The 13,886-nt window shown below is 40.1% G+C and overlaps 1 protein-coding gene across 1 annotated transcript in view; it reads left to right on the top strand.

Moving 5' to 3' along the window:
• Positions 1-13,886, top strand: part of NELL2 (neural EGFL like 2) — a 153,541-nt gene that overhangs the window by 17,363 nt on the left and 122,292 nt on the right. The window contains exon 3 of the mRNA XM_054399534.1: positions 3,991-4,141. Within this exon, the coding sequence (XP_054255509.1) occupies positions 3,991-4,141 (151 nt within the window). The remainder of the gene's footprint in view (positions 1-3,990; positions 4,142-13,886) is intronic.

The following is a 13,886-nucleotide window of genomic DNA, read 5'->3' as shown; positions in this document are numbered from 1 at the left end:
AAAAGCCTCTGTAGCTCTGATACACCAACTGTGAACTGATCTGTGTGCAATATTGAAACCAAATGGCCATGTGTGTTGGTAATTTAAGTCTCTAGCAGCTGATGTGACAATCACAGAATCACAGAATGTGTCAAGTTGGAAGGGACCCTCCAAGGTGATCTTGTCCAACCCCCCTGCAGTGAGCGGGGACATCTCCAACTAGATCAGGCTGCTCAGGGCCCCATCAAGTTTGACCTTGAATTTCTCCAGTGATGGGGCCTGAGCCACCTCTGGGCAGCCTATTCCAGTATTCCACCACTGTCATTGTAAAGAATGTCCTTCTTATGTCTAACCTAAATGTACCTTGCTCAGGTTTAAAAACATTGCCCCTTGTCCTGTCACTACATGCCTTTCTAAACAGTTCTTCCCCAGCCTTCCTGTAGGTCCCATTCAGACACTGAAATTCTGCTATAAGGTCTCCTTGGAGCCTTCTCTTCTCCAGGCTGAACAGACCCAATTCTGTCAGCCTGTCTTCACAGCAGAGGTGCTCCAGCCCTCTGAACAGAATCTCTATATATAGGCTTCCAGCATGATCTGATTAGGTCTTTATACTTTTGTCTGTATTCAAGAAGGTAGTCTAAGGTCATGATGAATGATTATAAGATTTCTAGATAAAAGGATGGAAAACTCTTGTCCAGCCTAGTGATCAGGTAATGATTCACAGAGGTGACACAAGCAGACCTCAAAAAAGATTCCTCTTTGGTGCACACAGAGGCAGTACTTTATTTCTCCCAGCTGCTAGCACATCTATGAGGATTGGGAGGCTTTAGGAGAGCTCCATGTGGTTTTGTCTCCTTGCTGAAGCACTGGCCATCTGTAGCACAGTGTTGCATCCCAATAGCTCCAGTTAGAATAAAAGTTCATGCAGGAGGGGAGGTAATTATTTATATATGATTGGAACTGACCTTGTGTAATGGTAGGGGTATTATGCATACGCTTTCTTCTATTACTTACTGATGAGAATATCAGAGGAACTTGGTAGAAATAAGTTTGGGGGTTTTTAGTAGTAGAAATTTTGTGGGTTTTAAGTAAGTGTAGTCTCTGTGAGTTATTTTCCACTTCCAACATAGAGCATTTATGATGTAGAGTTTGACAGCAATTTAAACTAGGAATGATGTAGAGGGGTAAACTGGAATGTAACAGGGACAGAAAGGCACCTTACCATCTTCTGGGGCTTAGAGCTGCACAGGAAAAGTACAGATTCTTGGGAAAAGGTAGTTATTCTACATTTTTAATCTTCCTTCTCACTACCACTTCACTGTCTTGAGAGAAACCTGAAAGACATCCTTTTGAGATAACGGGAACCAAACAAGAGCAGCCAGGAAATTTTCTGCAGTTTTTCTACTTCCCACAATTCTGACATAACTTTCTCTTTTATGTCTTGCTTGACCTTTTTTCCCTTCTCCAAATCTCTGCCTATCTTCCCATCAAATTCACATTTGATGTCTATATTTCCTGCCTTTTCCAGATGACATATTAAACCATAAATATTGTGTCCAACTCCAATGTGCATCCATGGAAACTGATAGCATTTATTCAGTAGCTTAATGCCTTTATGTGCTTTGTGTCTTAGAATTTGACCCTACTGACTTTTACTTGGGTTCCAAATCTATATTTCCCTGTGTTGTTCTGTATCTTAGTAGAAAAATTGCTGCTGCTAACTGCAGTGTGTGAGGATTCTGTGATCATGATTAGAGAATATGTTTCTTGTGTGTCCTTCCTCTGCTCTGCCTCTTGGGAGTAGATTGTTTATATTGCTAGAAATTGTCAATGCAGTTAAACTGTCTTCCAGCATGCAAACCTATGTCATTCCACTCTGTTAGTGTCCCTTGGCTGAAAATGAACACTTGATGTAAATGTATTTGAGTTGCTTTATGATTTATTAACAATACCATTAAAATACCATGGATGTCTGCCTCAGTGAGGGAGTTATGCAAGCCACAGTAGAAAAGCTGTGATGTTTCACCACAAAAGGTTGTAAATAATCTTTTCTTTCCCTTTCCCTCCTCTTTTTTTTTTCTTTTTTTTTTCTTTTTTTTTTTTCCTCTGTATTTGGCTTTGTAAAAAAAAAATGAATCAACTGGGTGTAACACTATTCAGGAGCTTCAGGGTTGCACAGATTGTTGCAGTTCTTAAACATATTAAAAAATATTCTCATCTATAAACCATGACAAAATATTTGCTGTTAATGCAGAGTAGCATCTTCATAGCTACAGCTTGAAGAATAAACCTGTTTTAAAAACAGTGGTGTAAGCTTGAGAGCTCAGCTTTAGTGCTGCCAAGAGAAAATAATTTCAGTTGCAGTTAGCTCTCTGCTGCTGTTGCCAGCCCTGAATTAGTGTCCTCCAGTTAGAGCAGGATGGTCAAATTGCAATGACAAGAAGCTTGTGAATTGATTTCGTTCTTACACAGTTGATTACACATGCTAATGAATTGATTTTGTGCATTAAAAATGTATATTAATTTTTTTCTACTATAATGTATTATGGGAAACCTTGGCAATTGTTTTTCTAGCATTTGACATCTTTGTAAATTGTCTCTCTAGAGGGCTTAAGGTTGGGCCTTTTAATTTTCTATGCATGTTCCATGCAAATTCAGCAGAAATGTTGCTTCAGTCCTGGTGGTGTAGGGTTTTTTTAAAAACCAAGTCTTTATTGTGTCTATGCAATTACTCTAACTAATGTTCATAACATCTTATGCAAGAATAGCAGCCCTGAAGAAAATGACTTTGGGGTACTGGTGGACGAGAAGCTCAACATGAGCCAACAGAGAGCCAACCAGAGCCTGGGCTGCATCAAGAGAAGCGTAGCCAGCAAGTCAAGGGAGGTGATTCTCCCTCTTTACTCCACTCTGGTGACACCCCACCTGGAGTACTGCATCAAGTTATGAAGCCCCTATTACAAGAAAGCTCTGGACGTGCTGGAATGTGCCCAAAGAAGGCCCATGAGGATGATCAGAGGGATGGAGCTCCTCTCCTATGGAGACAGACTGAGACAGCTGGGGTTGTTCAGTCTGGAGAGGAGAAGGCTCTGATGAGACCTTATTGTGGCCTTCCAGTATCTTAAGGGGGCCTACAAGAAAGCTGGGGAGGGACTTAGGATGTTGGGTAGTGATTGGACTAGTGGGAATGGAGCAAAACTAGAAGTGGGTAGATTCAGATTGGATGTTAGGAAGACATTCTTCACTGTGAGGGTGGTAAGACACTGGAACAGGTTGTCCAGAGAGGTGGTGGAAACCACCCTGGACATCCCTGGAGGTTTTTAAAGTCAGTCTGGAAGTGGGTCTGAGCAACCTGATCTAGTGTGAGGTGTCTCTGCCCATGGCAGGGGGGTGGGAACTGGATAATCCTTGAGGTCCCTTCCAACCCTGACCAGCAACCTACTGCATAATTGGTGTATAGTGATTAATTAGCAGCAATGTGCTTTGAAATACTTTTTTTAAGTTATACTTTTTTTTTTTAAGTTATAAATTAACTATAACTTAAAGCTGAGTAAGTTGTCCCTAATGGGACACTGCTGCTATTTCTTTGTTATTGTTTTTTAAAGTTAATTGTTCATAACTATTACGCATAATGTTTTTGTAGGAGTCATTAATAAAGCTGTTCAGGTTGTGCTTCACAGCTCAGGCTTGTATCCAGTTTGTCACTCTGTGGCTCACTGCTAGTGAGTCCATATTTTAGATGGGATATTAAAGGTAACATCTGGTCATCCACAGAGAAAGTAAGAGTTATGACCCTGTCTTATAAACGACTCCCACTCCTAGCCAGAATAGAATAGGTGTCCTAGTGAATGTGTCCTCTCTCCTATTGCATGCAAAAGCTGGTCTTTAAAATACTTTGATCTTTTTGGTTGTTCTGCTCAGAAATAGCTTGATGTTTTTTGAGTAGCAGACATAAAGTAAACCAAGATTTTATACTGAGTGGTTTTTTTTCCTGTTGTTTTTGTTCTTTAGATGCTTCAAGAAGTGTGAAGGCATCTCCAGAAACAGCTGAAATATTTTTTCAGAAGTTAAGAAATAAATATGAATTCACAATCCTGGTGACCTTAAAACAAGCCCATTTAAATTCAGGGGTTATTCTCTCAATTCATCACTTAGATCACAGGTAAGTACTGCTACCTGTATGCTAGTTAATGAAAGTGGATGTATTTATGCAGACAAATATTGAACATAAATAGGGCAAAACTGTCGTGTAGAGGGCATTTGCAAATATTTATAGTGTTTGGGTAGGCATATTGTACAGATTCATAAAAATTCACAAGTCCAAATCAGCCAAGGGAAAGTGGAACAGCTGTTACTCTTTAAATTTAGTCTCTTGCCACAAGGGGCATGAAAAGCCAGTTCTCCGTTGTCATTCATAACTGTGAGGACTAGATGCTCAGCTGCTGTAAAGCTGTCACATTAGTATAGCTAGTGCTTCACAAAGCCTCTCTTGTGTGTCCACCTCTTCACCAGTTGGTTCTTAACACTGCAAGCAGTTTAAAAAGAAAAGGCAAAAAATCCTCCAGTTAGGGGTTTACACCTCCCCCGAATAGCAGAGTGCTTGAAATGTTGTCAGCCTTGGAAATCTTAAGTGAATGACACAGAACAGAACATTTAAGGATTGTCTGTTAGATAGGATACTGCTAGAGAAGTAACACATTCTTTAGGTATGTCTGAATAGTAGCTGTTAAAGGTAACTGCTCTATGATTCTATGACACAACAAAAAGGAATTTTAAAATGTGCGCTTCCTTAGCAGTTATTAGGACAAACAACAGATGATCTCTGCTTCAGGTTCACAGTCCTTTTTATTTTCCTGTGTACAATCCCTTAATTCTTTCTTGGTCTTACTAAAAAAAAAAAGGGGGAAAAAAAAGGGATAAGAAAGGTAAAAACATATGTTCAAGCAAAGCAAAATGTCCTTTTCTTTTACATGAATGTCGAAGTTTTCATTAGCAGTCATGGCGACAATTATTTTGTGCTGGAAGATGCTCCAATTCTACTTTCATTTCCCAGAAGCCCCATCTTCTGCAATTCACCCATTTAAAACAAAGGAAAACAAACAAACAAACCACAAAACAAATGCGAAGAAGAAAAAAGGGAAAATATTCCCGAGGTTCATTATGCCAAGTTTATAAAAGTATCTTTACATATTGCAAGGGGGGGGGGAGGTTTGAATGCCTCTTGGATGATGTTTACAGATGCTATATCATAGAAGACCCAAGGGCCTTCTCTGTTAACTGTTGTATACTGTTCAAGAGCAGAAGCGAGCAATTGCAAGGGACAGAACTGGGAAGCTGTGATTGAGTTTTGAACAAAGATTGTACCGCTGTAAGTGCAAATCATCCCAAGCAGAAAAGTTTATTCTGTCTGAAATGAGAGAGTAGTTCTGCAGAGCCAGAGGTGGGCAAAGAGGTCACCAATGTGAAACTCTCAGACTCTGGAAAGAGCATAACCATGGCATTTCTGAAAGCAGGCAGTGTTTGCTAGAAAATCTTCCCTGGCCTCAGGAATGGAATGAAGAAAGAGATATGCCATAGAAGATCAAAAAAAGGTGTAGTGTATAACTGTGCAATACTCAACAAACATTAACTTAGAGTGGCTGAGTGGGAGAAAACACTGCCACTTAGTGAACGTATGTGGCATGTTGTGCCACCTATCACAAAGTGGTGAAAGCACAAAAAACAATTAATAAGGAACACTCACTGAAGAATTGCAGACACATCTGAGATACTCTTTGGGAAAAAGATATTATTTCTTGAAGTGAGTAAAGCTGGGCAAGTAGATGTGTCGTTGGTCTTATGAGACCAAGAATGCATCAAATTGATTCTATCCAGCCATAGCAAGGAGAAGTGAAGGTTATAGTGGTGCCTGCTGTCCAGGCCCTGTGGCTGTAGGAACATAATACTGCTTGTCCCATTTGGATCTGATTTCATCCATGTCATCTGCCTCTGCATGTAAATTATCGTTGTGAAAGAGTAACAAAAAGGCCTCTGAGAATCCTACTATTTTATAATGGTACATTTTAGGGATGAGTGGTTAGATTTTTAACAATATACTGATAGCAATTAATACTTTGAAGGTGTGAGAGAAATTTCTTGAAGATATTTGCAGGTTTGGTAGTTCCATATTCATCATCTTTTTTTTATCTGCATATCAGAATCTGAACTGACTGCAATGGAAAGCAGTTTGTCCAGGTTTCTAGCTGAAATCAGGTGTTTTAACGGCATGACTTGGTGGCATTGCTGAGCGTTTTTGAGGCCCTTTTAACTGACTAAACTTTTAGTAGTCTTACTCTGTAGTTCTAATATTAGAGGTATGAAAATAATATCCAGTTCATGCCTTGTTGAAAATACCTGCTACCACCATTTTACAGACAGCATGACCTCTTTATCTTACTGTGTTCTCTTGATGCCTAGTGTTTGCAGCTTTTCTATGGGGTTGTATGATTTATGTTTGGGTCTCCTTGTAAGCCTTTGGGTAATCAAAGAGGAAATAAAAAGCCTTCTGACTTATTTAGGCAAATAGAAGCAAGGGTATTCTACTTATGAGTATTATATTTCTTTCTTTGGGAAAACATTGAATAATCTATTTAAAGAAACTTCAAGATTTTGTTTTAAAGATGTTAGGCTGATCCATTTACAGTCAGGGAAAACCTTTGTCTTCACTAAGTGTAAAATCACTCTCAACAAAAGTAAGTCCAGAAAGAACTTGTGGCTATTAAATTAGGTGTGCCTTTAAACTTTTAATGACCACATTCTGGTCTGTTCTGTGCTAAGATGTACAGAAAGATGCCTGGATGCCTGTGTGCCATAGCAGTGGGAGCTGACTCAGGTGTGGGCAATACTGGTATTAAGCTGGCATCTCTGAAGTCTCCTGTGGGTTTCATTTTATTTTGAGTGACAATAAAGACAAGAGAATGTAGAAGTTAAAAGGAAGCATTTGGGTGGATTACATCAAATAACCACTTCTTGAGCAATGGATTTGCATCTCTCTGACCTTGCCTGTATCTGACCAAGGGCTTGTTTGTAACAGACCTTTAGGTCTTAACTTATGAGTTCTGTCACAACAACCATTGCAGCTGGTAGGAGAAGGAGCAATGCCAGACCACCTGACTCCACTCCTTTGCATCAGCTTTAGCCTTCTGTAGTTTGCCTGATGGTGAAAAAGTTGTGCTTCCTTTCAGCCTTCAGTTTAAGCTGCATTATCCTCTTCATTTCACTTCTGAATTTCTCTCACCTTCTTAATGGAAAAAATCAGCAGAGAGATGATTTTAATCTGCAACAGGGTTGTAATATATGTCAGATCTCACTATCCCATCATATATTTCTGTTTAATTGGCAACAGTGGAGAGATGTAATAAAGCTTTTTCCTCCCTTCATGGTTAGATAGCTTTATGCAACTAATGTTATATTCATATCTCTTGAGATACACATAGTAGGGCCCTTAAAGGATGAACTCACTGGATTGTAATTTAACCATTCATTCTTTCCTTCAGTGAATGCTTTTTATACCTGAAGGAGCACTGAAGTCAATAGGAAATTATGGGTGGGTATTCCCTACACTTAATCGTGTGTCTCTGCTAATTTAATCCGTAAGTTGGACTAGATGATCTTGGAGGTCTCTTCCAACCTGGTCGATTCTACGATTCTATGATTTCTGCCTTACTTGGCATTTGTTTTCATACATGTGAGAGTCTTGTGATTGCTGTCAAATGGACAATACTGTACAGCAGTTTCAGACCTCTTTCAGTATCTAGGACAAAATCATCTGTGACCATTTCTCTTACTGATTTAGGTGCACAAGGAGATAAGTTGCCAGAGGTGAACTCCTGATGCATGAGTTCTGTTCTATGATTTGACCATTGTATTAAAATAGAGGCAGAATGCTATATATTCTCTGCTCTTGATGCATGAGTGTCTGTATTTCTGGACTGCAGCATGAAGTCTTCTCTCTGATATTGTAAAAAAATCTGCTGCAAACATGTCACACTGAAAAAAACTTTCAACATTTACCACTTAAGCCAATTCTTTAGAGCTCTGTTGGTTTTATTTGAGAGGTGCTCTCTTCCTCCCCATCAATAACTTGCAGAGAAGGTGTTAGAAAAAAAATAACACAGGATTCATTTTCAAATGTTAAAGCTGCATGTGGCTGTTCCTTGTGCCAAAAGAAGTAGCTAGTTTCTGTTTTTTAAATCACTCTGTACTGTTCTTTCCTGGAAGAGTGGAAGGTTATAATGTTCTGTATTTTTGGAGGGTTTTTTGGAAGTGAATCTTAGTTGCTCTTTTTTACTGGTCTGGCAATTATGAATAATCATTGAATTCTTGTAGTTATTTAAGACTCCTCTGGCATCAGCCTTATTTTGATGCAGTTTACATGTTTCATCACAGGTGTATCAAAAAACCCAAACCAAAAATAACAAAAATCGCAGAACAAAAACCCCAAACCCAAATCAACCAACCAAGAAACAAGTAAACACCCCCCCCAAAACTCCAAAACCCCATCCCCCCAAAAAAACCCAAGCCAAACCCCAAACCAAACAAAAAGCCCACCAAAACAAAAAAACCAAAGCAAACAAACAAAAAAAAGAACAAAAAAAGAAAAAGATAAAGGTATTTTCATTCTTTCTTTCATTGCTTTTCTAATGTGTGAGGTGATTTTGTGGGACAAAGGATTCTCTCTCTGGACACTGACAGCTTGGCTTTTCTCTATCATAAAAGAGAAAAGTTCCTTGTTTCTGTTGGTTTGGGAGACTAACCTTTGTCCCTGAGTTGTGTGGTTGGATGAAAGTATTTGTTACAGCAGCAGTTTTATGTTATACTCAGTTTAATGTCTTCATAACATTGGGAATTACCTTTTCCTTTAAGTTCTGGTTATAGAATATGTTACTAAATTGGATGCTTTGTATCTATTGCTTGTGGTTGTGTGGGGGTTTTTTTTTGGTTGTTTTTTTTTTTTTTTTTAATTTTTATTTTGTTTTGTTTTGTTTTCCTTCCTTGGTTTAGTTTATACTTTGTGACCAAAAAGAAAGAAAGAAAATTTACCACTGGGGTGTAAGATCTTGTAATGCACGCACCTTAAAAACACTTTCCTGTAGCTTTTGTTAAATCAAGTGAGGCCAGCTCAGATGCTAAAGTAAATCATTGCAGTGCCAGCTAATTCAGGGTGAATTGGTTGAGAACTTATTACAAAGTGCTCAAATGGGCCTGGATCCTGTAGTTTGTATTGAGACTAGTGACAGACTTACTTGAACAAGACACAAAAGATTCATCCCTACTTATGACACTGAAAACTAACACTGAACATAATTGAAAAGTTGGTTTTGACAAATACTGTTGTTTTTCTGTTGTTTGAAAGGGTTTCCATTAGCAAACAACAAAGAAATCTGTATTCTGTCATGGCAGGAAACAAGAAGAGTTTGGCTGAAACTGGCTTTTGCTTTTTCTTATATATATATATAATATATAATATATATATATATATATAAAATATATTATATATTATATATATATAATATATATATGTATATATATGAAAGCTGTTTATTGTATTACTATCATATTGCTCTCTGTGGAGAAATTTTGTCAAGAAAGGAAGAGAGAGGGATGGTTTATGCCAGTTCTTGTCTTCAAAGCCAACAAAGTCTTCCAGTTCACTACACCCCCACTGAAGCTAAATGAGGGGCTGCAAGGTGTTGATAGAAGCAAGATCTTACTGACATTTTTTTCCAACATGTTTTATTAGTTTCAGTTGGGTACAGACATGATGTCTCTCTCTCCCTTTTCAGTCATCTGTCACCTGGCTGTTCTCTCCCATGAATGTCCCAACACAGAATGTGTTCCTTGCTGCATGTTGCAGCTTGGGGCTCTGTCTCCTGTGCATATCAGGAGAGCACCTTCCTCCTCCCCAGCTGCCTTCCATAACTATCTAGTGCAATGAGCAATCATTGTGGTAGAACAAAGATGAAATGGTTGACCTTTTTTTGTAGTAGAAGAAAATAAACAGCAGAAGAGATGTAAAAGACAGAATCATAGAATCATAGAATGGTTTGGGTTGGAAGAGACCTTTAAGATCATCCAGTTCTAACCCCCTGCCAATGGGCAGGGACACCTCCCTCCAGCCCAGGTTGCTCAAGGCCTCATCCAGCCCGGCCTTGAACACCTCCAGGGAGGGGACATCCACAACCTCCCTGGGCAACCTGTTTCAGAGTCTCACCACTCACACTGTAGAGAATTTCTTCCTCATCTCCAGCCTAAATCTCCCCTCTCCCAGCTTCAATCCATTCCCCCTCTTGTTGGTTGGAGTACTTCAGAGGCATTTTCCTCACACCATTAATCTTTGCTGTGCCTGCTTTGGAGCAGGAACTTGAACTTTGTTCTTTTCCATTTGAGACAAGTGCTCTGAGGTGGTGTTTTTTGTTTGGGGTTTTTTGTGTTTTGTTGTTGTTGTTGTGATTTTGTTGTTGTTGTTTTTATTTTCTCTTACTTGATGCAGTAAAATGCTTTACTGAGAGTGCCTGGCCAGGGGTATGCTAGTAAACTGAAGAGCACCCAGTCTAGAGCACTGGCCTGCTGTTGTGTGTTCCACATACTTGTTAGCACCTTTTTTGGCATACTTCTGTCTCCTACCATTGCTATCCTTGCAGATGATGATGTAAGCACAAGATTTGTGGGGTAGCATTGGTCTGGGATTCTGCTCTGTAGGCAGTGTGGAAAATCCTATCCACTTCAGGGAAAAAGTGGGACAAAGCACCTATATACATGTGTGTGGTAGCGGAGCATCATGGCTAATACTTGTCTTTAAGAGCAGGGAATGGGCCTTGATGGCTTTATTTATTAGTGTAGCATAGAACTTGATATGAACTTACTGAGTTTTGGTTACTATTGTACCTTACTTACTCTTTTTGATTGAATTCTGTGTAGTGGAAGAGCCTCATCGAATTGACCAGAGAGAGTGGTTTTACTGTCTTCTTCTTAGCGCACTCTGTGTTGCTACGGAAAATACCCTCTGCTGATTTTCACCTCTCTCTGCTTGGGATCTTATTGTGGTTCTAAGCCCAGCCACAGTCAAGCCCCCACAGCCACTCACAGAACTGCCCTGCCCAATCACTCTCCAAGGAGTGAAGGACAAATTTGGAGCAAAATGCAAAACCCTGCTGGTTGAGATAGGGAGAATTTAATAGAACAATACAAAAACCAAATGAACAACAGGAGTAACAACTATAGTAAAGAAGTAATACATAAAACATGTAATAGAAAATGAGACAAGGTCACCTGATGCCTGTGTGCCCAAGACCCCACTGAACCAGACAACCACAATGACAGCTCTTGCCAGCTGCCTCCTTTCCCTTATACACAGATCATGACTATGGTATTGAATACCCTATTGGCTGGTTCAGCTGGCTATCCTGCATGTGGCCTCTCCCAAATTCTTTTGAAGAAAATTAACCCTAACCTAGCTGAACCCAGGATAGATCAGATTCACAGAATGTTAGGGGTTGGAAGGGGACCTTCAGAAGTCATCCAGTCCAACACCCCTGCCAAAGCAGGATCAATTAGAGCAGGTCCAGGTCACACAGGAATGCATCCATGTGGGTTTTGAAAGTCTCCAGAGAAGGAGACTCCACAACGTCTCTGGGCAGCCTGTTCCAGTGCTCTGTCGGTGCCACTGTAAAGTAGTATCTCCTCGTGTTGAGGTAGAACCACCTGTGTACCAGCTTGTACCCATTGCTCCCTGTCCTATCACTGGGCACCACTGAAAAGAGACCATCACTTTCATTCTGATATGCACACCTCAGATATTTATAGATGTTAATAAGATCCTCCCTCAGCCTTCTCCTCTCAAGGTTAACAACCCCACTTCTCTCGGTCTTTCCTCATAGGAGAGATGTTTGAGTCCCCCAGTCATTCTTGTAGCTCTTTGTTGGACTCTCTCCAGTAGATCCCTATCTCTCTTGAACTGGGGAGCCCAAAACTGGACACAGTATTCCAGGTGTGGTCTCATCAGGGCAGATAGAGCAGAGCGGGAGGAGAACCTCCCTAGACCTGCTGGACGCAGTTCTTTGGATGCACCCTAGGATGCCATTGGCCCTCCTGGCCACAAAGGCCATTGTCCTATGGACAACTTGCTGTTCACTGGGAGTCCAATGTCTTTCTCCATGGGGCTGCCTTCCAGCAGGAAAAATCCTGGTCTGTAATGTTGCCTGGTGTTATTCCTCCCCAGAATGCAGGACTCCGCAGTTGTCCTTATTGAACTTCATGAGATCTCTGCTTTCAAAAAGGTAATTAACTGCAGCATTAAAGAATACTTGAGACAGTCTTTCAGAGAGTCTTAGATTTGCTCTCAGTTTCATTTCAATGAGCATTTCATCCTGGACCACACAAGCCTTGCTGAGAGAATGTTTCTGTCTAAAGTTTTGGTTATAATGACTGGTTCAGCATTCTTCAGCAAATATATCCTATGTCAGAAAATTCTTGTCTGGCTCTAAAGCTGTATTTGGCTAGCAACTGAACTGGTCGCTTTCCTGTCCACTATGCACTTGCACTAAGGGTTACCAACTTATCTAGAGAAGTGAAGACCATTTTTTTATTTATCACTCCTAAACTGCCAGTCATCTCTTGCCTAGGTAGAGCTTTAGATATTCAGGGCAAATCCAGTAAGGCCAAACAATCTTGTGAGTGATGGGAACTAGGTTTTTACAGCTATAAAGCAGATGCTGCTTGGCATTTAGAATCCATCTGGGGGATAATTTTAATGTCATATCATTCTACGGCATGCACCAAGCAGTAAAATTCTTAGTTAATGTCTCAGAACACTTTTACGTGTTACTTCCAGATTAAAAAATAAGGCTCATGCTTCTGTCTGCCCAGTCATCATACCATGGAAAACAGCAAATAGCACATTGCTGAACATGGTGGCTGGCTGGCATGAATTGCTTTTACATCTTCATAATCTACACTTAACAGAACTGCTTGCTGCTATTGTAGCTCTAGTTTGCAATGAATAGGATCTACTGAATAGGATCTGTCTAGTTTTAACATTTTACGTAATTATACCTAATAAAAAAGCCACATCTTTTCTATCAAAAATCTCCAGATGAAGATTTTTATAAGTAATGGAGATGAGGAATCAAAAAAAAATTTAAGTAAAGTAAATTTTCCTTTATAACATTATAGGTTTTCCTTTCCTTCTTAGTCTAGATCAAAGAGCTGTGAAGGACTCTTTTAACACTATACCTATAAATGTGGGTAGCAAAAGCTAAAAAGCTCCATGATATCTTGCCTTTAGCTCCTAGAATATTTGTCTACATACTGTAGATTGAAGCAGAATTTATAGTTGCCTAGAGTAACAGTGGGCAGCTACCGTGGGCATTTGCTGCATGAACAGGGATGCCAAATGAGTGAGTGATCTCTAAAAGTCTTGTTGTTACCAGTGCTGCCTGTTAGCTGGAAGAGTCATACCTCCCTTTTCTCAAAGATTACCACTGCGTACGCCAGGACCATCTGGTGTTTCACCTCCTAAATTTGTAGCTTTTTGCTCTGTGTCCTGACTTTTACTTCCACAGTCTCCCCTGGCACTGGTCTGTTGCAGACTTAGGAGTAGGTCCTCCACAGGCTCAAGCAGACCACCTGCCCTTTGCCAGGATGGTCAGTAGCGGCTCTGCAGCTGAGCAGATCTGCTGACTCAATTCTTATACAGCTGTTAAAATAGATCAGAACTAGGCAGCAGAGAAAACACCACTGTTTTCTGTTTCGAATTCCTTTATGGCATTAGAGACAAATTTCCACTTGTGAAGATAGGCTCAGCCTTAGTACATGAGGGACCATTGTCTGGCTCGTTTCCAAGCAGAGCAACTGATCTTAACAGTGGC

The sequence above is a fragment of the Indicator indicator genome, chromosome 3, assembly GCF_027791375.1.
Source record: "Indicator indicator isolate 239-I01 chromosome 3, UM_Iind_1.1, whole genome shotgun sequence".
NCBI classification, from domain to species: Eukaryota; Metazoa; Chordata; class Aves; order Piciformes; family Indicatoridae; genus Indicator; species Indicator indicator.
Note: the sequence above shows the minus strand (reverse complement) of the source record. Positions and strands in the feature narration are given on the sequence as shown.